The sequence below is a fragment of the Dreissena polymorpha genome, chromosome 9 (genome assembly GCF_020536995.1).
Source record: "Dreissena polymorpha isolate Duluth1 chromosome 9, UMN_Dpol_1.0, whole genome shotgun sequence".
Taxonomy (NCBI): Eukaryota; Metazoa; Mollusca; class Bivalvia; order Myida; family Dreissenidae; genus Dreissena; species Dreissena polymorpha.
The window spans coordinates 67,434,848-67,460,125 of record NC_068363.1 but is presented as its reverse complement, the minus strand read 5'-3'; the positions used below and the strand labels follow the sequence as shown (position 1 = coordinate 67,460,125).

Below are 25,278 nucleotides of genomic sequence, written 5' to 3'. Positions count from 1 at the left end.
AAGAGATTTCAATATACATGCAAAGACAGTTCAATTTGCACAAGATGCAGGTTTTATTTCCATTTGTATATTAAAATTTATTAATATTGTAATTCAATGGAAACGAAACGAAAATTCAATCCATGGAAAAGAAAATTACCACAACATTTAACGATTGTAATGTATTCCGTTCTTATGGCTTTGTTTTATAATTGATTAAATGCGCCTCTTATAATACACTTTCGATCGCTGATGAACAATAACAATATCCACACCGTTTATATTTATAATCAAATTAATATATGTTTTATAAGTTTTGAAATATCATTTTTAAAGTCTTACTGTACAAAAGAATACGGCTAATTTATTGTTTTGTTGTGTGGTATTGTCAGTATTTAGTCTTCCGACCACGTTTACTCTGATGCTAATAACTAATTTGTATTTTATAAAGAGGAAATTATATATATGAATATACATTTGTTGGTACTAAATATGATATATTTGCACTATTGTTTAAAAGTTGTAATGTTTATTTCGGATTTTTTATCGTTTAATTGACTAAACAAAAGCCCTTTATACATGTTTTACGTGACTGTAACCAGTGTTTTTGCCAACCAATCAGTGCGCATGCGCGGAAAATCCCGAATGTAAACAATAACAATTAACTCGTCTATACTTGTCATGGGTTTGATTCCCACTGTGGAGGCTTTCTTTAAATTTACCAATATAGCACATTTTGTTTCATAATTTAATTATTATAGCCAAGCTTAGCAAATTTTTACCTTGTTGTATAACTCAAATACAATTTAAGATTAGAAACAGGCAACTTTCATGATTGGATGTAACTGCATGTGTGTAAAAAAAACTTAAATTGAAAATGTGTTAGCATTAATTATATTGACAATTGGATTGATGGATACATGGGTGAATGAGTTGATTGATAGAAAGATTTTAAATGATTGATTTTGATTGATTGATCGCTGTTGGCATAGTTTACTTAGTATGTTCGATGTGAAACTAAATTATTAATAATTGATGAAATACTAAATTTAACATACACAGGGTAAGGTGGAAAACTACATTATGATTAAGACAACATGACATGCTACATAATACCAAGGATAACAGAAAAAAGAAAAAGCAATGAAGTCCTTAGTAGTTGTTGGCTTCACATAATTGAAATTAAACAGGGTTTTTTACAGCGATTTTTTCCCCAATAGGGAAAAGTACCAGTACCAGCGTTGTGAAATCTTTAAATTTGGAAGTTGAGGTATTGGTTAATTTTTTGCTTACAAATACTTTAAAATTTAGGATAGGTGTTGTCATTTAAGTGTAAATATGTTAATATATTAACCCATACTGCTGCTTAGAGAAATCAACTTATGTTGCATTTCATTAAAAAATAATAATTTTGTTTAATCTTCATGTGCATTTTTTTTCCTGATGTAAATCGGAAATGTGTAATTTTTCCTTATTGGGAAAGTGCTGTTTCCGTTACATTATAAAGAAAGAAAAAATGCTAAATGTAGAGAGCCTTTAAAAAAATCGTTGATAGTTTAAATATAAGAAAAAAAATATTTAAAAACAATATGAATCTAACAGGAATGATCATATCTATATATACGTTCGGAATTAAACAAATAAAATAACTGGCAATCAATTCCCATTGAAAAAACTAATAATTCTTTTCATAGTCAGGCATTCCTATGTTTTTGTTCCACCGGATATCTGACACCATTACTGAGTCTACACATTGAGTTGACCGTCCAATATAATGCAATGGGATTGTTGGTCCTTAGTCTACATTTAATAGACTAGCAGTAATTAAAGTAAGATACTGAGATTACACACAAACGGAAAAGGCTGAATATAACACAAAAACAAATGTGTATGATTGGAACTTTTTTCACAAAATATAAAGACATATTTAAAATAGTCATGGACATGTAGTCATTTGCCTTAAAATGATAGAAAACATGCATTTTGTGGATGAAATTTAAAAGGTTTTAAAAGGAAAGAAATGTTTGAACATACAAAGTAATCTGGCCACGAATTACATCCAAATAATACATTTGCCACTGTTTTTACTAGCAGCATATAACCTTTGTCTGATGCTTGATATTCCATTTTCAATTGATTGGTCATAAATCCACAAATAATCGTTGAGTAGAAACATTTCTAGAGTTTATACTTGAAAATAATGCTGAATGCTTGTGTGTATATTATATTTGTTAATTAACCCTTTGCATGCTGGGAAATTTGTCGTCTGCTAAAATGTTGTCTGCTAAATTTCTAAAATTAGCATTTGCCTCGATTTTTTTCAAAGAATACTATCAGAATAGCAAACAGTTTGGATCCTGATGAGACGCCACGTTCTGTGGCGTCTCATCTGGATCCAAACTGTTTGCAAAGGCCTTCAAAATCTGGTTCCAGCGCTCAAAGGGTTAAAAACTGTTCTTGCGTCAGTTGCGACTTTTGGCCATAATTCTGTGTTAGACATGAAAGTTTTAAGATTTTTTGTACATGATAATCAGGTTAATAAAAAAAGTTGGCTAATGTTTGTTCTGACTTCATTCCTCGGTCTTAGATTTGTGTTGCCTTGGCAAGTGGGTGAGTGCTAATGTATGAATGTGCATGCTGTTGAAGTTTGTCAATATCTATCAAAATGGTCAAAACAAAAAATCACCTAGAAGCTTAATTGTTCCAAGTCTGATCCTTTAAAGTCACATGAGGAATAACCTTATGAAATGACTTTCAAAACAATTTAACACACACACACAGGTATGCAACCCAGTTTCTGAAGGAACTGACTCTTGGTAGATAGAGTGATGTTGAACTTGATACAGTGATACACAGATATGTCACTTGAACAAAAATGTTGAATGATATTGGTAAGAGCCACTTGCTATAAGTCAAACTCTGTGTAAAGGCCGTGGAAACTGAACATGTCAAAGGGTTGGTGATTATTTTCAGTGTGCTTTTGGAGTATTTTGCCCTGTGTGACCTTTGTTTGTGTATTAACATTAATTGATCTAACATAATAATTATCAAATTAAATTGTATTTGATTAATAATTAGTATTAAACAGACTGAAAATCACTGTTGCAAATAATGTAAACCTATGTTTAGCTCACCTGAGCTGTGCTCATGGTGAGCTTTTGTGATCGCCTTTTGTCCGGTGTGCGGCGTAAACATTTGCCTTGTGAACACTCCAGAGGCCGCATTTATTGTCCGATCTTCATGAAACTTGGTCAGAACATTTGTCCCATTGATACCTCTACTGAGTTCGAAACTGGGTCATGCTGGGTCAAAAACTAGGTCACTAGGTCAAAAAAAGAAAAACCTTGTGAACACTGTAGAAGTCACATTTGATGCCCAATCTTCATGTTACTTTGTCAAAATGTTTGTCTAAATGATATATTGGTTGAGTTCAAAAATGGTTCCGGTGCGTTGAAAAACATGGCTGCCAGGGGGCGGGGCAGTATTCCTTATATAGCTATAGAGAAACCTTGTGAACACTCTAGAAGTCACAATTTATGTCCAATCATCATGAAACTTGGTCAAAACATTGGGTTCATTTATATCTCGGACGAGATCGAAAATGGTCCAAATCGGTGAAAAAACATGGCCGCCAGGGGGGTGGGGCACTTTTCTCTATATGAATATAGTGAAAACATGTGAACACTCTAGAAGTCACATTTTTGGTCCAATCTTCATGAAATTTGGTCAGAATATGTGTTTTCTGGATATGACATTCAAGTTCGAAAATGGTCCAGATCGGTGGAAAAACATGGCCGCCAGGGGGTTGGGCAGTTTTCTCTATAAGTATATAGTGAAAGCATTTTAACAGTCTAGTTGTGATAAGCAATAATGTTAAAGAAAGATAACCTGTACATACTTTCTAATAGTTAACTAATAGTTAACTCCCTTGTGTAAACCTGGGACTTCTTTCATAAAATGTGGTGTACATAAAGACAGTTGTTTGCATGCAATTTAATAAACCTATGTCATAAAATAACATGTACTAATGCACTGTAGAACCTTATCTTTGATCTTTACTGATAAGCCAAGTTAACCTACTGTGTTGGTGCATTTTGCAGACTACTGTGCAGGGTTCGACACTAAGGCACGTCCGACAGACATTGTCTTGTAAGATCGGTGGTCCGGCTAGTAAAACTGCGGGCTAGCTTGTCCGACTGGTCCTACATAAAAAAATCTATACTGATTCACATATATAACTATAACTAACTGCTGTGAAAACCTTTATTTTTAATGTGTAAAATTACTCTCATATCCATTATTTACATTAAAACGAAACTAGTGTATTTAAATAAACGCGGAGCATTCACATGATTCATCGGTATTTTTAGACGCAAAGGAGAGCTTCCTGCAGAAATTGTTGGTTTCCATTGGTCAAGTTGTCATGAATATTAATGATTTTCTGCAGTGTCGTAAAACTGTCAAGCATGATTTTACGACTTCTATCGAAAATCGGTATCGTCAATGTAAACATTTTTGCGTAGCATACAAGGGAATGTTATTAAAAGAATGGCTTTGTTTTCGTCCGACAAATCAGTTAATAAAAAAGAATCTGACACTCAAACTGACACGAAATGTTAGTATGAAGAAACACGAAAACGTCAATTTTATCCTAGATGGAAAATCAAGTCAGTTCCCATGGCTTGAATTTGACGAAGAAAAGCAAAAAAAAAGTTTTATTTTATTGTTTTACTCTATGCATAAAAAAAATCTGGTGTTCACTAATTATTTACTGATAAATCCTGATTAAACAGTTACATGACACAATTGTGTTAATTTGCTATGATTATGTCATTTATGGTCTAGTAGACATCAGGTTCGGGCTAGTACATTTTAAGAGGAGCTGGTCCGACGGTCTTGCTCTAAAAAAAGTTAATGTCGAACCCTGCTGTGCTATGAAACTGTTTCCATGGCAACCTTGTTATTTGGCATTTTCTAAATTAGAAAGACATTTGATTGAAATAACTTTTGTAAATTCTTCTTGATTGTTTACATTTGAGTCACTGCAGTTTTCCACTCTCCATAAATTGTGTTCTTTAGATTAAGTTAGACTTATTTTATAAACAAAATTTTTGAAGCAACTTTTAGACTAACAGTAACTTAATATTTATATCAGTTTTTTAGACAGATTGTGAACTTCTTTTTACATTCATTAAGGTATTTGCTGTATTTGTTCATTTTTAACGATGCGTAGATTCTTTAGACTAAAGTTTGTTATTTTCATTAAAGCTGCTTTGGTTTTCACTTATAGATTAATTCTTTGAGTGTATTCTGGCGTATCTGACTGGACGCCTTTAGTTAATTGAATTACAACCAGTAAGTGTGTTAGAAATAAGCGTTCTTTAATTAGACTCGATAAATATTTCCGTATTACATAAGTGCTCACACAGTTACATAACTCGTAACTGTCCCGTGACCGGTTCACCTGCGTAAGCGAACGAGACCGCACTACAAAAGTTGTTTATAGTAAAACATTGTGAATACTTTTAGTCACATTTTTAGTTCAATCTGAATGACACTTGCTGATCTTCACACATGGTGACAATCTTTATGAGCATAATATTTTTTGCTCATGGTGAACTTTTGTGATCACCTTTTTTCAACTATTGTCTTCCGTTGTGCGTCATGAATATTTGCCTTTTTAATACTGTACAGGCCACATTTATTGTTCAATCTTCATGAAACTTTTTCAGAAGATTTGTCCCAATAATATCTTGGACAAGTTCAAAAATGGTTCCAGGCTGTTGAAAACATTTCCGCCATGGGGCCATTTGTTGTTCATTCTTCATGAAACTTGGTTAGAACATTTGTTCTATTGATATCTTTGGCTGCAAAGAACAGGTCATTTCCTTTTATCTCAGGTGAGCGACTTTGGGCCTTTCAGGCCCTCTTGTTGTGAGCTTTAACAGACAGAAATTCGCACCCAGTTTCATTTTTCTTCAGAAGCATCACAATTTAATGGTATCCACCAGAGACAATTAGGATGGAGATAAAAAATTGACAAATAAAAATATTTTGGGACAATATGATAGCGCTCTTTTAATAGGGAAATTCTTAATGTGTAACAGGGGAAAAAACGGAATGTGAAACCTTTTACAATGGTACAGTTCACACATTTAATATACAATTTACTATGCATTAAACATTAACAATAATTTTAAATATAGCCTGATGTAGTATGTTATTAACCAGGTTTTCCGAAGGAAAAATCTGGTTATTACATTGGCGAATGCGGGCGGGCTGGCTGGCGGGCGGGCGGAACAAGCTTGTCCGGGCCATAACTTTGTTGTTCATTGTGAGATTTTAAAATCATTTGGCACATTTGTTAACCATCATTAGACGGTGTGTCGTGCGAAAAAATTACGTCAATATCTCCAAGGTCAAGGTCACACTTTGAGTTCAAAGGTAAAAAATAGCCATAAATGAGCTTGTCTGGGCTATAACTATGTCATTCATTATGAGATTTTAAAATCATTTGGCACATTTGTTCACCATCATGGGACGGTGTGTCGCACGAAAGAATCACGTCAATATCTCCAATGTCAAGGTCGCCACGACTAAAAATAGATTTATTTTAAAACAAACTTACAAAGGGGGTTAATTTTGTTTGTTCATTTCAAAAGTTCAGTTTGAGTTGTCTCCCTTTATCAGATTTTTTTTCACAATGAAAACCTGGTTTTGTGACAATTTTGTCCCTTGTTAGGTATTTGTATTGTGATAAACTATGTAAGACTTCTTGCATGACATGATATCAATTTGATCAATTTCAAAAGTGCTGTGTTGTGTACCAGAAACAGTGCTCCAGCTAGGCCTAAATAGAAGGGCATCCTGCCCTACCCTTTTGAAGCTCCGTCCTGCCCTTCTGAGGCCCCGCCCTGCCCTTTTATTTTTTATTTTTTTATTTTAAGACCTTATAATTAATTAGTCTTGTATTACAATGATACCAATTTATTTCTCATTCTAGACATTTTATTTACATGGTTTAATAATATGGTAATAATATATTCAAACAATTTATAATAATATAAAAATTAATATGCAACAGGGATCATTACGGAGATGACCGCTGGCTTGAAAGTGCCCTTTTGACAAAATACTTCGCACTCGAAAGGTGCTCTTTTGACAAAACAGCCCTCCCCTACCCTTTTCAAATCCCAGTTGGAGCACTGTCAGAAATATTGATGTGCACTTAATGACATTCTAATGTACCAGTAACTGGCTATTAAATTTGTTTACTGACCTTACTTTGAACTCTTACACTGATGCTTTTATGACTTAGACTAATGTTTCTTTTGATCTTTCAACCTTTAACCTTTTAAACTTGAATCTATATATAGATGTTATCCTTAAAATATCTTGATTGTTTTATTTCACATACTTAGTTTATCAACCAGGAGTGTTAAATGTTAATTTGTATCCAAAAGACAAGATTATGAACCCAAATAAGTGAACTCACATAGTCATTGCATGTCTCATTTCCTAACTGTACAAATCTTCTGCCTTGTTTCATATTATCATAAAGTTAAAATTTGGAATATTAATCAAAAAGTGAATTGACATGTCATCATGTAAAATTTTAATAACTCTTATTTATTAATGTAGTAAGCAATATTTATTGTGGTTTGATACTGACACTTAACCCTTTCAGTGCGGGAACCGAATTTTAAAGGCCTTTGCAAACAGTTTGGATCCAGATGAGACGCCACAGAACGTGGCGTCTCATCAGGATCCAAACTGTTTGCTATTCTGATAGTATTCTTTGAAAAAAATAGAAAAAAATGCTAATTTTAGAACTTCAGCAGACGACAATTTAGCAGACGACAAATTTCCCAGCATGCAAAGGGTTAAGGTAAACAATATTGACTTTACATATGCTACCTGACTTACTTATTATTTATAACAAGTATATTTCTATAGTGAAAAATAGTTTATATTATATTATATTTAAAAGCTTTGGAAAATCACAGTATTCAAATGACTCCATGCTTTAAATGACTTAATGTTAAGGGTAAAATACAATTTTCAGGATTCTCAAATCTAGATATTTTGTTCCTGAATATTTGTTGAGTACTCTACAAATATTGCTTTGTTTAAATGTTAATATTGTACATTACTTAACTTAAACAGATCATTTTGTGTTATAAAAAATACATTTTATGTTAATTTTATGATAACATTTGCATTAAAATGATGCAAGTCAGAAAATTCTAAGGTGTGACTTAATTGTAAAATGCTGCATCAAGTAAAATCCTTGTATGAAGTATGATTTATATTTAAACTTTTAAAGGGGCCTTTTCACAGAATTTGGCATGTATTGAAGTTTGTCATTAAATGCTTTATATTGATAAATGTTAACATTTGAACGCAAAAATATATTAAAATAATATAAAATGTTGCGGCCTAAATAACTTAGGAACTTGTGGTCACAACCAATAGCTTGTTCCTACAACTTATTAAGTTGATGTCTCAACAAAGTAAGTTGTTCCTTCAACTTTACAATTTCTGGCCACAAATTACTATGTTGAGACCACAACTTATTAAGTTGTGGTTTTAAGTTGTGGTTTGGACTACAACATAGTTTAACCAACTAACCAATCAGATAGGCTGTTTCATCTTTACCGTTTTATCATTATTGTTCTAGTGATCTCTGAGCTTAGTTAGAAAATAGTTCTGGTCTGTTGGAAAACATGGCAGCCAGGGGGCTGGGCATTTATATGGCTATTGTAACCTTCTTACCTCTCTAGTTAATATTTTGGCCAAGTTTGGAAATGGTTTCAGAAAAATCTAAAAAATTGCTGTGAGCAGTATAGTTCCCTGAAGTCTCAGGTGAGCGCCAATGGGCCTCTGGCCTTGAATATGGAGCTTGTGCTGTGTAAAAAAATAGGTCATTAAGTTAAATGGAAGAAAATAGTAGTGACTACTCTAGGAGCCACTTCTATGCTAAAATCTTGACGAAGCTTATCTTGACAATATGTTGGCCTATTTCAAGATTGAAGTAGATTGGGTAAAAAACCATGTCACATCTAAGAAAAACGCCCAAAAGAAGGTCACCATGTCACATCTAAGAAAAACCCTAAAAACACTTAATGTATTGTAAGTTACCACTCTTTAATTTCATATGTGACCGTATAACGATGCAACTCAGTCAGTTTGTCTAGGCAGGGTTAAATTGATAAATGTGAAATCTTGAACAAGGTCAAAAGGACTTGTCTACAATTGTTGTACCTTGAACTCATGCAGGGCTGTAGGGCCATCATGGCCATCTTGTTCATGTGACCAATAAACTTCTATTACCTAGTAGATTTTGCTTGTTTCTCGATGGGAAATTTGAAATCAGCATCATTATAGTACCATTATTGTCTCTTAAAATAAGAAATGCCAATTGAAAATAACAGCATCCTGTCATTTTTGCATTGTTTCAATGTTTCTTTTGTTGTATATTTCAGGTTTTCAGAATGTGTAACCCAGCAAGTGCCAAGACTTGCGTTGTATGCCTCCTAGCATGCAGCTTAACCTGCTATGTATTTGGCCACAAACATGATCACCATGATGACCATTTCCATGGCAACATCGATCCCCATGGTAACCAAACAGTTCCTGCTACTATGGAGGCCTCCACTGATGTGTACAAAATAGAGCCAGACTATTTTCTTAATAAATTACTTAAGAAGTACGGCAATGGAATCGAGATCTCAAACAAAGGTTTCCGCCACCTCTTGTGCCATCTTGGCCTTGGCGGTAGGCTAGTGTTATCATCCTCTGACTGTGCTAATCATTCACACCAGTACAGTCCACTTCAGGAGGGGTCATTCCATGACCATAATGATCATGAAATCCATGAAAATGTTAATAATACTGATGACCATCAGCACCATGTCCATGATCATGAACTGCATGAGGGCCATAATCATCATGAACATGCTGACCATGATCACTCTATGGACACAGTTCCATCTGGAATTCATGACAGTCACGATCATGAAAACCATGACCATTCACATGATTCAGTGCACAATGTACCATCAAACAACAAACACGTTGGGACTTCATTGAAGCCTATTGCTGAACAAACTACTGTTCCTACCACTAAACGGTCTCAAAAGAATAAAAATGGTAAAAATACTCAAAAGCAAAACATTTCCACCGCTATGCCTACCACTCAAAGTATTGTCAACAAAGTTTCTAAAGAAGCAGTTGAAGATCATATCAATCAGTTTAAGAACGCAAATGGTGCTAAAAGTGGGTCACAAGATAAAAAATCAGAGAGAAAACGTCATGCTGAAGATTCCCAGGTGAGAAATTATTTATCATTGGTATTAAAGATTTGTGTGAAAAATGTCCGTAAAGTAAGGATAGTAAGAATCTTTCTGATCATTAATGAAACTGATTTTGCAACTCACAGTTGTGTGACTACCGGTATTTATAAAAAGAAAAGTTGAAGGAAAATAACATGCCAAATAGCTCAAAGTTTAGCAAAACATTTTCTGCACTATAACTTTTTCATTTATCATGCTATTTCAAGATGACTTGCCACTTGTGACTTGGATGAGCTGATGGTATTTTGTTAATAAAATCTGTTTGCCTCCCTCACACTCAGGTCACGATCTCGTTTTTAGGTCCAAGTTTAACTTTGTCATCAGACATTTTATTGTAAGACAATATACCACAAAAGACTGCCATGAGGAGTTCCGGTGTTGAGTGTATCCCCTGTCTCATCAATATTTAAAGGTCAAGGTCACACTTAGAGATCCAAAGTCGGGCCATAAACAAATTTTTGTTCGACCAAATCAGAGTTTTGAGAAAGATTGGAATGTGTGTGTGTGTGGTAGGGGGTGCGGATCTGTGAGACATTTCTTGTTTTGTTTAAAATAGACTCATTTGACAGAACTCAAATTTACCCCTCTATGACACACTTTGCCGGTGTACATTAATAATAAAACATATGGTGTGTACATGTATATCTAAAACTTATTTTCTAGGGTTGATAGACACATTTATCTTACAAATTATATGATGGTTGTTGCTAAATTTATTGTTATTTGTAATTGGGCTAAAAAGCGTTATTTCTTATCTCCATTGCCTGCAACCTTGTAGTAATTACGTATGGGACTTGTATATGTCCAACTACATTTCTGAACTGATAGGCAAGTCGGATGTCGTTTGGCGAACAACTCCAAACACTCGATTAACACACATGGGGAAACAAGAACATGCACATATATGTTTACGTTTAATCTGCTGAAATATTTAGAATATTTAGAAAAACCAGAAGGTTTCATCAATAACCGTTTAAATTTTCTTATATGCCTGCAAAAGAAAAATATTATAGGAAAATTTTCTTAACATACATGGCATATGACAATTATCTACCATATATTTACAATCTACATACCTGGTGCATGTACAGCGTTGCAGTGTTCCAAGACCTACTTTCACAAAGACACTAGTTACTTTTAGTTACAATAATATTCTATTCAAATAAAAAATCATACAAAAACTGTGGCACTCATTCTGATTGGTAAGAAAAACTCCTTCTGAAAACTGGAATTAATGCAAAAAAAAATCCCTGTATCATCAACTCAGGGATTGAATAGCTTTTGAAAACAAGGAGTCAAATGACCACGTGGTTGAAAATTTATGGGGTCAAATGAACTTTTCAGGGGTCAAAATACTGAAGTATAGACATTTTGTTCCTGGATATTTGTTGATTGCTTTGCAAATGTTTCTTTGTATTACTTTCTTGCTTAAGATTAACTAAAAAAACTACATTTTGCTTAAATATCAAATGCATTTCATGTTAGTATAATGGTGACATTTGCATCAAAATGATGCAAGGCTAATAATGTGGAGGAGTCAAAAGTGACAAATTTGCAAAATGCTTGCATCAAAAAGCAGGATTTTGCTTCAATTGAAATCCCTGTAACCCTTTGCATGCTGGGAAATTTGTCGTCTGCTAAATTGGTGTCTGCTGAATTTCTAAAATCATCATTTTCTTCACTTTTTTTCAAAGACCAATATCAGAATAGCAAACAGTTTGGATCAAGATCAGACGCCACGTTTTGTGGAGTCTGATCTTGATCCAAACTGTTTGCAAAGGCCTTTAAAATTCGGCTCCAGCGCTATAAGGGTTAAACATGTATTTTACCACAAACATACCTGGTACCTGTATACCCTTGCAGTGCCTGGGGGCGACCTCAATGCTACATCTGATAGGCGTGAACCCGGCGGGAGGCGTCACCGCGGAGCTGTTCAAGACTCTCTGCCCGGTGCTCGTCTACCAGATCGACACGGACGCCTGTCACGCGCTGCATGAGGATCTAGCACACAGGTGCCACCTCAAGGATGATGGGCATGGCCATGACCACCATGACAAGGATTCTGGGAAAGTTTCTGCAACATATGTTTCAGTGGAACAGATACCAGCCAAAGGTATCCATAGGGACTTATCCATAAAAAAGTAACAATACAATTGTGTCAGGAGTGTATAATTTAAAGTTTTGTTTTAACAATAAAAAATAAAAAATATTAAGTTTTCTCTTAAGATAAGTTTTGCCTGACTAAATATGCATTTAAAAGAAATGTATATTATGTTGGGGTTGCTAAAGATAAAAGTGATCTCTATCATGCAGAAGGTATTTTACAACAACATTTCTGACTTAAAATGCATGTGTTTTGCGTTTTCTATGACAAATTTACTTTATTAAATAGAACTATGTATAGAGCAATTTAATATTGAAAAAACATCAGGGCTCAGCCTAGGTTCAAACTTGAGGGAGAAATGACTTCTCCCTGAGCTGAAATTAGGGAGAAGGGAGGCCACTAGAAGGAGAAGTGATTTCTGTTCAGCGTTTAATAAAATTTTCGCTTGTTTTATACCCCTCATTACACCAAGCCTAAGTATCATCATAAATGACAAACAAATACTATTTTCAAATTCAATAAATCCTTACATATTAAGTCACATAAATCAATTCATACAAATAAAACTTGTGATTTCCATGTGCATCATAAAAATAAACAGTACTTTAATAATGCAATGACAATTCAAACCCTTGGACTTGGCTTGTTCTCATTGAGTCGTGGGTTCCCTTTGTGTCGTGGTTATAGAGATCGCGTGAAATCACCTGAAAGAACGTTCGCAGGCGCTGCAGTTCGTTCCGGTAAAAAGTTTTACAGACTCGGCGTTCATTTTACAGATCGAAAATGCGTCAAAAACAGGTAAATAATTCAATTAACCATAACCCGATGCATTTTTATACACAAATAAACACTATTTCTACCCTTATATTGTTTCTAAGTAACACAAAATCCCCTATTTATGAGTATAGCATACATCAAAATGTACATGATAATTAGTAAGTGATTTTTTTCACCCAAATGGGAACAGGTCCGGTACCAATGCCATCGGAAATTCTTCGCGTCATGAAATCACCAAATTGTGGTAAAAACGAGTCAACAAAACACAATCTTAATGCATGGGACATATAGTATATCTATTACTGTTTATCCGAATGTATACATATCCGAAATATGTACACTTGAGAATGCCTTACCTGTTTCATTTAATAATCCAAATTGTCCTTGTTGTTATCTGGTTTAACAAACCTTAATACACGTACATGTTTGTTAAATCCAGTTAATGCTTTCTCCATTATTAAATCACCATTACTTGTAATTTGAATCGCCAGCTTTGAATTGAACGCGGGTTAAATGTTACAATACATCTGCCATTTGCAATGTCAAAGGTCATGAGTCATGACGTAGCAATTTTATTCTACTCGGATAATTTATATCTAATCGAAGAAATGTGTTTTCTCAATGTCTATTGTGTAATATTAGGACTTGTTAGTATAAAAAATGAACTGTGATACCAGTTTATATAAGATGGGTGTTACTCGTAATTATCGAAGGATTAACAAACTGACACAACTCGCTGGACTTTTACAGTAGTGGATCTACGTAATTAATAGACCTTTGATCAATTTTGTTTTTCTTTAATAAGTTTTCCGACTTTCTTTAACCGTGCCGTCTGCCAAAAACCTGTAATTATCGAATGGTCAATCAATTATCACGTAATCATTAGACAACTTACAGCACGCGCAAAGAGGATGCGGTACATAAAATAAAGTCGTTTACGTATTTATACGGTATATAAAATTATGGAAATTAGCACTACAGTTTGCACGGGTGGGTTGTTAGTTTTCGTTTATATGGTTATGAATTAATGTCTGACAAAATGAATTGCACATTGACTGGATAATTAGTGTTTATGAGTTTTGAAACACGAAACAAGTAAACAGTAGAACATACTATAATAAATCGTATTCATATTTACTGTTGGGAATGTGTTGCGCGTGTAAACTTTTTTGAGCGTAAATACATGTCTATAACGACGTCATTTCATCGATCAGGTAAACTACCATTCTATACATAGATGGTGACGTCACTACGTTATTATCAGTAAGACCGGTGTGACACAATGGGTAAACTACTGCATATGTATATACAATGCGCGCGTTCTCATTGGTAACTATCGATGTTAATGTACCGCTTAACTCCGCCTACAAGGCGTGTACTAATTGGGCTTGCAGAACAGAGAACTATCCAAACTGTCGGCGAAATGACACTCGCTATGATCTTTTGATCTAAACCGTTATTGTTTGGAGTGAATGCGCATGTATGCTAGTTGCCTGGATAAGCTTTCACAGCAGTCGATCTTTTGCTGTGATAATAAACTGATAACATAACAAGCGTCATCGGTGACTTTATGACATGTGAAAATAGAGAATTTTTAGATGAAAAAGTTGAGAGAAAAAAACGTCGATGTTGTAAAAAAGGCGAAGTCAACTTCTCCTTCATGTAATTTAAGGGCGACATTATGATGTCCCAGGCGAAGATGTCGCCCACGTCGCCCTCACGGCCGAGCCCTGAACATATGCTGAATAACTGGATTGGTATTTATATGTATTCTGAGTCTGATTGTGGATTACAGTGTGGGGGTTTAGCTGTGTAGCAGTGTTCCTCTTATCCCTGATGGGGTTGTTGGGGGTTGCAGTGCTCCCTTTCATGCACAAGGTCTTCTACAACCACATCCTGCTGTTCCTGGTTGCCCTTGCTGTAGGGGCCCTGACAGGGGATGCCCTTCTGCACTTATTACCTCATGTATGTACAGTCAGTTTGTTAGTTTTAAACATATGGGCTGCGTTCTGGGCAAACTGGGTTTAATGTATGTGTGTAAAGTGTTGTCCCAGCTTAGCCTGTGAACTCAGCACAGGCTTATCGGGAATGAAACTTGCCATTTAACTGTATTTATGCTAAGTAGGGCCTTCCTTTTTACAAAAAATACCATAAAAGCGGAAAGTACAGAGGGTTCTCTGGGACGACACTTTACGCACATATATTGAGCCCAATTTCCCCAGAACAAGGCTCTTATTTATTATCCCCCGCCAGGCGAAGGGATATTGTTTTGGCGTTGTCTGTCCGTCCCTGTTTCCATCCGTGTTTCTGTCCGTCCGGCACTTTTATGTCCGGAGCCATATCTTGGAAGTGCTTTGGCGGATTTCATTCAAACATTGTATGAGTATATATATGGATAAGAGGATGATGCATACCAAATGTCATTGTACACCATTTGTTAATAACAGAGTTATGGCCCTTTGTATCTTGAAAATATGCTCACTTTTGTGTCCGGAGCCATATCTTGGAAGTGCTCTGGCAGATTTCATTGAAACTTGGTATGAGTATATATGTATGGATAAGAGGATGATGCACACCAAATGGCATTGTATACCATCTGTTAATAATGGAGTTGATGGCCTATTGTATCTTGAAAGAATGCTTTTTAATATAAGCTTAGAGCTTTATCTCCATTAACACATGAGCCAGAGTCATGAAACTTGCCATAGTTGTTCTCAATCATCTGGGGGTGCTTCACATTCAACACCCATAATCCTAGGGGCTAAGGTCAAGGTCACGCATTGAGATCAAAGGTCACAAATTTGATGAATTATTTATTATTTGGTCATTTCTTTACTATGCATCAAGGGATTCTGTAATAACTGTCCACAATTGTTCTATATTATCTAGCTGAGTGTCAAATATAAGATCCAGGTTGCTAGGGTCATGGTCAAAGTCACACACAAAGGTCAAAAATCACACATTTTGATTAAATATGCCTTATTTGGTAAGGATTCTACCATACTAAAATGGATTCTCAAAATGTCCTGATGTATAAGTTCTACACCCATCCATAAACAAAATTTATTTGGCGGGGGATATCAATTCTACCAATTTTACTTGTTTCTTTTCTTTTCTAAAGCTTATTAAGTTCACGGAGTTTGTTTCCTGAGCAAGTAACTGTTGTCTTATATTAACCCTTTCAGTGCGGGAACCGAATTTTGAAGGCCTTTGCAAACAGTTTGGATCCAGATGAGACGCCACAGAACGTGGCGTCTCATCAGGATCCAAACTGTTTGCTATTCTGATAGTATTCTTTGAAAAAAATCGAAGAAACTGCTAATTTTAAAAATTCAGCAGACGACATTTTAGCAGACGACAAATTTCCCAGCATGCAAAGTGTTAAGATCTTGATAAGGCTGCTAGTGTGTGAATTGAACCAGGGACTTGATCATCAGGCGTCAGTTTAGTCACTTTCTTGATCAAATTTCTCGTGCACTGAATATAAGTTAAAAACCTGGGTTTGACAGCTGTGCAGAAAAAACAAGAAATAGAAAAAATAGCATTCACTGTCTTGTTTAGTGATCTATAACTTCAATAGCTATTTTAATGCACATGTAAATACAGATAAAAGGCTATGCTAGGTTTTCTCGGTTGATTGTGGTAATGATTTTATGATGATTATACATGTAATTGCATTGATTCAGGCCATTGGGGGATTTCATGAAGGGGAAGACCACAGCCATAACCATGGCGACGGCCATTCACATGACCTGGGTCCGATTTATAAGGGGCTGTGTGGACTTCTGGGAATCTTTTTCTTCTTCATCATTGAAAGGGTGCTCACAATTTTGACAGCTATTAAACGGAGACGGAAGGTTAGTTTATGTTGGGGATGCATTTGTGTTTTTTTTGCCTGTCAAATAGTTCTTTTAATATTTCTTATCATTCTTGAAATATAAACTTTTAGTAAATGCAATGTTTACAGTGCCAAAATGGCCGATTGCTCAAAAAAGCTATTTGGCTGAAGAAGTTACTGAAAGTTTTGCTTTAAAAAAACAACATTAAAATGGCCATGATTATTATTATTTACTTATTAAATTTCTAACATTACAATTTACTATGCCATACATTGCAGTGTCCTTCATCATATTCAGTCAATCATGCCTCCCTTTTGCCATGCACCAGTCCATTTGTTGGTATTTAGGTACCGTATAAGACCATTCATTTCCGCACTCTTTGAACACGTAAACCTTTCCCCCAAACCAGAACAGCATGCGAGTAACTCACAGTAACTTGCAGTCTGTTCAGGTTTTATGCTGTTTCCTGCTCATCAGCAGGGTTTTTTTTCCTTCTTTGGGACCCGCCGAAAATCGACCCTTTCCCCTCGGATTTTTTTTCCCCTCAGCTGGTAAATTTTCCCCTAGATTTCATTTTCCCCTCCAAAAAAAAAAAAAAATAATTTTTTATTATTTTTTTTTTTTACCTTTTTATATATAAGTTAACCTGATCCACTGTAAAAACAAGAAACATATTGCATAATTAAATTATCTGTTGCCTTGAATTTGTTTTAAAAACAGTAAAATATGTTAAATTGATTATTTTAGACTTTCCTTATTTTCCCCAAAATCCGGCTTTTCGCAGATTGTTTCCCCCCAAAATTCAACGTTTCGCGCGATTTTTTTCCCCTCAAAAAAAAAAGGCCAGGCCCTTTCCCCAAAATCAGATAAAAACCCCTGATCAGTATTTTATTGTTGGAAATGAAGCCTTTAAAATTTGAATCTAGTAAGAAAGGTCTCTTATTAAAATAAACTTTCTAAGGCACTATAAATGTGTCGAAAAACAGATCTAAGTGGTAAAGGGTTTACCATGCATATTGTTTTGATGCTTACTTGGGATGAAAAGAAGAAGACAGTCAATTTTTATGCCAACAGGTCAATGGTCAAGGTTGCATTTTCTAATACTATAAAATAAACAACAAAACATGGCAATACCATAAAGATAGGTTTTCAACTATTAGTTGTAAATTTAATTAAACGAGAGATGTTTGTAAAACATTACACTAGACCTCCCATTCCCCAAGTTTTATAGATTTTAAATGGTCTTTATCCCCCACATGAAGACATAACAAAATTGGGCAAATGTAACTTGATGGAACACCATTTTAATAAAGGTTTAGAAGCCATGCTTGGAGTATGTATGGCTGCCATTACCATATTCTGTCCAGCAATGAGGGCATGGGGTCATTCAGATTTTTATGACCCCTTTGAAAAAGAGGGGATATATTGTTTTGCAGGATGTCGGTCTGTCTGTCTGTAGGTTGACCAGTTTGTTTCCGATCAATGACTCCTTAACAAATTGACAGATTGGGTTGAAACTTAACATGTGCATTGGCCTTGGACAGTAGATGACCCCTTTGGGGTCACTAGGGCATAGGTCGAGGTCACTTTCTCAATAAGTGTGAAAATCGTTTCTGATCAATAACTCATCAACCAATTGACCGATTGGCTTAATACTTCACATGTGCATTGGCCTTGGACAGTAGATAAACCCTATTGATATTTTGGCCACTAGGTCAAAGGTCACTGTCACTGTCACACTACGTGTGAAAATCATTTCCGATCAATAACTCGTCAACGAATTTACTGATTGGCTTGTTACTTCACATGTGCATCGGTCACGGACAGCAGATGACCCAATTGTTACAAGGTATAAGATTTAGGTCACTGTCAAAATATGTGTGAAAAATGTTTCTCATCAATAACTTGTCAACGAATTGACCAATTGGCTTGATACTTCACATGTGCATTGGCCTTGGACAGTAGATGACCTTTATTGAAATTGGGGTCACTAGTTCAAAGCCCTGTTTGTGGTGCATATGTCTCCGACTGCGGAACTCTTGTTTTCCTTTTAAGTTGGAACAATGATGTACTATTTGGATCATAACACTTATAGTGGTTCTCTTCCATATTAAGATTTTTTTAAAGGATGCTGACAGGTAAGAGGTAGCTTTTTAAAGTAACAACCAGGAAGATAGTACAACATGCATAGTCAGGGCTATGCTACAGGCTTTAGGTATTTTGGGGATGCAGGGTGAATATATATGATTTACAAACATCTCTTGTTTATGTATCAATAGATTTTTTATATCCTCCCGGGCATGGAGAGCATACACATATTTGCAACAACTATTTTGACATAGTTGATAAGTAAAATAAGTAAATGTATGAAGCATATGAGTCGCGTTCTGAGAAAACTGGGCATAATCCATGGGCGTAAAGTGTCGTCCCAGATTAGCCTGTGCAGTTCGCACAGGCTAATCAGGGACAACACTTTCTGCCTTAATTGGCTTTTTGCTAAGAAGAGACTTCATTTTAACAAAAAAATGTCATAAAAGCGGACTGCACAGGCTAATCTGGGACGACACTTAACACACATGCATTATGCCCAGGTTTCTCAGAACACGACTCATATATACTTTGCATATTTGACTGTGCCAAATAGCTTAATTAGTAGAGCACTGGACTACACTTCTGAGGATCGCAGGTTTTATTCTCTTCTGGGCCAAATAACTTCTGTTGTTATGGATTTATTTTTGGGGCCTTTCACAGTCACCTACTAGAACAATAAGTACTGGTAAACCAGCTTGTCCAGGAAAAAATGTAGATAAAAGCAACTAACCACTGAGATATAATGGAACTGCTGTCGGAAAAGTAAAATCAAACCAAACAAAATAAAAACTTGTTTTATTTGTACAATGCAATATATTGAACATCACATTTCAGAAGCAAAAGTATCTTAGAAGAAATTATAGGGAGGAGCCAAAAGATGTGGAACAGATCAGCGAGGGATTGGCCATCACAGATACATGTGACGCTATGATGATCAACATTCACCCCAACAGAGGTTTGTTTTACCTAGTTGTTTGCCTGTGTCTTACAAAAAGTATAGTTTTTGTAACAAAGAAAAATACTTTTAGGAGATCAGTGTTTTTCTTAGCCAAATTACGGATGCAGAAAGAACCCTTTTCAAGTACAAATTGTTAAAAAAGCTAGTTTTTTTTATGTCTCTGTTATCGTTGTTTTTTTACTGCCATGCAGTGCTAATTCAAAGTGAATATGATGTTTTAGGCTTATAATAAATTCAAAATCAGTGCACAATATTGTTAACGCAGGGGTTTTCCTTGCTTTATTGGGAAAAGGCTCTAGCCTATGGATTTTGGGAAGAATTCTTGCTAAAATTACTGCTTTGGGAAATGAAATAGCTGGTGTAAGGTAGGATTTTTGGGAAAACTGCATGATTTTAAAGAAATTTTAAATTTATAATTTATAATTTTATAATTTTATGCCCCCAATAGGGTGGCATATAGCAGTTGAACTTTCCGTCAGTCAGTATGTGTGTATGTCAGTATGTGTGTATGTCAGTATGTGTGTATGTCAGTCTGTCTGTCCGTCCGGAAAAAAACTTTAACGTTGGCCATAACTTTTGCTTTATTGAAGATAGAAACTTGATATTTGGCATGCATGTGCATCTCACGGAGCTGCACATTTTGAGTGGTGAAAAGTGAAGGTCAAGGTCATTCTTCAAGGTCAAATGTCTAATATATGGCGTCTGTCCGTCCGTCCAAAAACTTAAACATTTGCCATAAAATTTTCACTATTGAAGATAGCAACTTGATATTTGGCATGCATGTGTATCTCATGGAGCTGAACATTTTGAGTGGTGAAAGGTGAAGGTGAAGGTCATCCTTCAAGGTCAAATGTCAAATATATAGCATCTGTCCGTCAGAAAACTTCAACATTGGCCATAACTTTTTCAATATTGAAGATAGCAACTTGATATTTGGCATTTGGTATCTCATGGAGCTGAACATTTTGAGTGGTGAAAGGTCAAGGTCATCCTTCAAGGTCAAATGTCAAATATATGGCGTCTGTCAGTCCGAAAACTTTAACATTGGCCATAACTTTTTCAATATTGAAGATAGCAACTTGATATTTGGCATGCATGTGTATCTCATGAAGCTGCACATTTTGAGTGGTGGAAATACAAGGTCAAGGTCATCCTTCAAGGTCAAAGGTCAAAAAATAAATAAAGGGGCGTTCTCATGAAGCTGCACATTGTGAGTGGTGGAAGTTCATGGTCATCCTTCAAGGTAAAAAAAAAAAAAAAAAATTTTTTCAAAGTGGTGTTCTCATGAAGCTGCACATTTTGAGTGGTGGAAGTTCAAGGTCAAGGTCATCCTTCAAGGTCAAAGTAAAAAATAATTTATTTTTTTTCAAAGCGGCGCAAAAGCGGGCATTGTGTTTCTGACGAACACATCTCTTGTTCTTGTTTGGATTGTGACCCAACTTAATGAGCACAGCAGGTAGCTTGTACACTTAATCTAAAGCAGTTGTGAACATCTAATCTAGCATTTATTTGTACACATTTAATATATAGCATTTGTATATATTTATGCCCCCCTTCGAAGAAGAGGGGGTATATTGTTTTGCTCATGTCGGTCCGTCCACCAGATGGTTTCCTCATGATAACTCAAGAACGCTTAGGCCTAGGATCATGAAACTTCATAAGTGCATTGATCATGACTGGCAGATGACCCCTATCGATTTTCAGGTCACTAGATCAAAGGTCAAGGTCACAGTGACTCAAAATAGTAAAATGGTTTCCGGATGATAACTCAAGAATGCTTTGGCCAAAGATCATGAAATTTCGTAGGTACATTGATCATGACTGTCCGATGACCCCTATTGATTTTCAGGTCACTAGGTCAAAGGTCAAGGTCACAGTGACTCGAAATAGTAAAAATGGTTTCCGGATGATAACTCAAAAATGCTTACGCCTAGGATCATGAAACTTCATAGGTACATTGATCATGACTGGCAAATGACCCCTATTGATTTTCATGTCACTAGGTCAAAGGTCAAGGTTACAGTGACTTGAAACAGTAAAATGGTTTCCGGATGATAACTCAAGAATGCTAACTCTCAGTCAAGACTGTTCTGGTTTTATGCTGTTTGCTGCTAATCAGTATCTAAGGGTTGAAAATGGAACCTTTAAACTTGAATTTAGAAAGAAAGGTCTTTAATTAAATTTAACTTTCTAAGGGACTACAAAAATTGTTAAAATATGTATCTAAGTGGTAACAGGGGGTTAACAGCAGGATTCAGTCTTTAGGGAGACATGGGAGTGGCCTACTTAATCCTTACCTCTCCCTAGACATATTACCATAACTACTTCTCCCTCTAGATCTTATTACATGAAAAAGAAGTGACTTTTACTCCATTTGATGATTTACTTTGAGCCAGAAATCGACTGATAATTCATAAATTTAATTCAGTTAAACACAATAATAATACAACATTGTTTTTATTTGTTTATGTTTTCCCCTAAACTGCCAAATGCGAGTCGTTTCTGACGTATCATTATCGGCGTGGTGTTATGAGGGGAATAAAATAAGTAAAGAGTTGATTACACGCTGCACATAAACCACTTTTCCTCGAATTCGCCTCACTTCTCACTAATTTCAGCTGAGGGAGAAGTCACTTCTTCATTAACTTTGAACGTTGGCTGAGCTCTGACTAGAAAAATTTGATTAATAGCTTTTTAGCACACCTGTCACGAAGTGACATGGTGAGCTTATGTGACCGTGTGATGTCCGGCGTCCGTTGTGCATGTGTGCGTGCGTGTGTCCGTCAACAATTTGTTTGTGTAGACAGTATGGGTCACAGTTTTCATCCAATCTTTATGAAATTTGGTCAGAATGTTTATCTTGATGAAATCTGGGTTGGGATTGTATTTGGGTCATCTGGGGTAAAAAACTAGGTCACTAGGTCAAATAATAGAAAAACCTTATGTAGACATTAGAGGTCACAGTTTTCATCCAATCTTTATGAAATTTGGTCAGAATGTTTATCTTGATGAAATCTGGGTTGAGATTGTATTTGGGTCATCTGGGGTCAAAAACTAGGTCACTAGGTCAAATAATAGAAAAACCTTGTTAAAACCTTGTGTAGACAATAGAGGTCACAGTAAAATGTAAAATGTGTAATCTTTGCGCAAACCTGATGTAATCTAATAATTGTTGGATTTGTGTCGCTTTTACACAACTTTTATTTTAGCTTTTAATGGGTTTATTGTTCTACCCCGCCCTTTCTAAATCAGGCCAATGGCATTGACCTGGTCTTCTTTATTTTAATACATTTTTTATGAGAGTATGACGTTAGTCCACCATTTACATTTTTCAGTTTTTTAATATAATCATATTTTATAGCATTTCTTACTACAAGAAACGACGAGGTTGTCCAGTAACCTGGGATTGTTGGCTGCATTGCACCCCCTCTCTTCCCCTTTGACACCCCACCCTTTCCTTTCAAACTCGAAGAACCATGTTGGACTGGAGTGCACAGTGCAGGGCCTTATACCATGATAAACACTTATTTAGCCCTATCCAGGACAAAGTATTGTCGACTTTGTTGATACTGCTAATTTTGTACCTTGTAGTACATTAAACCGTGTTATAACTGCAATTTCGTGTAGCAAATTTCCTTATTTTTGTGTAAAACTGCTATCTTATATAGCAAATTGCCTTAATTTTTTCTCAATACTGCTATTCCTACACCATAGCAACCATTTTACTTTGTATTGCACTAATTCGTTTTAAAATTGCTATTTTTATAGCAAATTTCCTTAATTTTATATTAAATTGCCTCGGTTTTTCTGTTTAATTGTCATTTTACATACCATACAAGGTACTTTAGTACTATTTCCTCCATTGTTATCACCAATATATTAATAATATTGGCTGGATTAGAGCTTTTTGGGTTTGTTTTAATGCATCTAGGTAATATTTGGTCTTTTTACCATTTTACATCTTACCTTTATCAATTTTCCTACAATAGTATACAAACTATTTTTCATTTACCGTGCACTCCCTCTGGTCCAGGGGAAACAACCATTGTAGACTTCATCCCCAAAATTACCTCCCTTAGTTCTACTGAGTGACATAACCCCTGCTGGCTCTTTTTACCCCCACTCACATCGGCCAACACTTCCAAAAATCTCTTCTTCTTTCAACCCTCCAGGGTGGCAACATGTATTTTAAATATATAAACGCATATGATTCTGTACATATTGTAAATAATGTACCTTTTGTACAAATTTAGCTGTTTTGTCTCATTTTTAACTGTAAAGCACATTGTCTTACCTTTACTTTTTATGTGGCCCTATAAAGGTGACCGTTTGGAGACACGTAAGTTATTACCCTTAACATATAAGTTTTTATGTCCCCCACTATAGTAGTGGGGGACATATTAATTTTGCCCTGTCTGTCTGTTGGTCTGTTGGTCTGTTTGGCCCAACTTTAACATTTTGCAATAACTTTTGCAATATTGAAGATAGCAACTTCATATTTGGCATGCATGTGTATCTCATGAAGCTGCACATTTTGAGTGGTGAAAGGTCAAGGTCATCCTTCAAGGTCAGAGGTCAAATATATGTGACCAAAATCGCTCATTTTATGAATACTTTTGCAATATTGAAGATAGCAACTTGATATTTGGCATGCATGTGTATCTCATGGAGCTGCACATTTTGAGTGGTGAAAGGTCAAGGTCATCCTTCAAGGTCAGAGGTCAAATATATGTGGCCCAAATCGCTTATTTTATTAATACTTTTGCAATTTTGAAGATAGCAACTTGATATTTGGCATGCATGTGTATCTCATGGAGCTGCACATTTTGAGTGGTAAAAGGTCAAGGTCAAGGTCATCCTTCACAAGGTCAAGGTCATCCTCCAAGGTCAAACGTCATATAGGGGGACATTGTGTTTCACAAACGCATCTTGTTTTTTACTAAACCCAGTTTTAAATATTGTTTTAATGCCACTCTGGGGGGACTTCTCTTCTCCATAGCCCAATCCTCCTTAAGTTCCATACAGACAGGGTCTTATGTTGGAGCATTACGGCTATATTCCCTGTCTGCAAGTGTTTAACATTGAGCCACATACATAAACTTACACTCATTACTTTTTTTAATACTCAATACATGTACTCAATTGCAACATTAATATATAATTGAGAGTTATACT

At 35.5% G+C, this 25,278-nt stretch overlaps 2 protein-coding genes across 5 annotated transcripts in view; one reads left to right on the top strand and one right to left on the bottom strand.

Annotated features, from left to right (window-relative positions):
• LOC127845676 (WW domain-containing oxidoreductase-like) overlaps window positions 1-25,278 on the bottom strand; it is a 323,591-nt gene that overhangs the window by 187,759 nt on the left and 110,554 nt on the right. The window lies entirely within an intron of this gene.
• The window catches only part of LOC127845670 (zinc transporter ZIP10-like), a 40,043-nt gene that overhangs the window by 1,847 nt on the left and 12,918 nt on the right, over window positions 1-25,278 (top strand). The window contains exons 1-6 of one of the 3 annotated variants that reach the window (XM_052376721.1): window positions 6,259-6,721; window positions 9,465-10,310; window positions 12,198-12,447; window positions 15,011-15,180; window positions 16,902-17,072; window positions 19,980-20,100. In XM_052376721.1, the coding sequence (XP_052232681.1) occupies window positions 9,474-10,310; window positions 12,198-12,447; window positions 15,011-15,180; window positions 16,902-17,072; window positions 19,980-20,100 (1,549 nt within the window). In that variant the 5' untranslated portion in view covers window positions 6,259-6,721; window positions 9,465-9,473. Of the gene's footprint in view, window positions 1-6,258; window positions 6,722-6,743; window positions 7,868-9,464; window positions 10,311-12,197; window positions 12,448-15,010; window positions 15,181-16,901; window positions 17,073-19,979; window positions 20,101-25,278 lie in introns of those variants that run through there. The other 2 variants (XM_052376720.1, XM_052376722.1) reach the window with 2 other exon arrangements.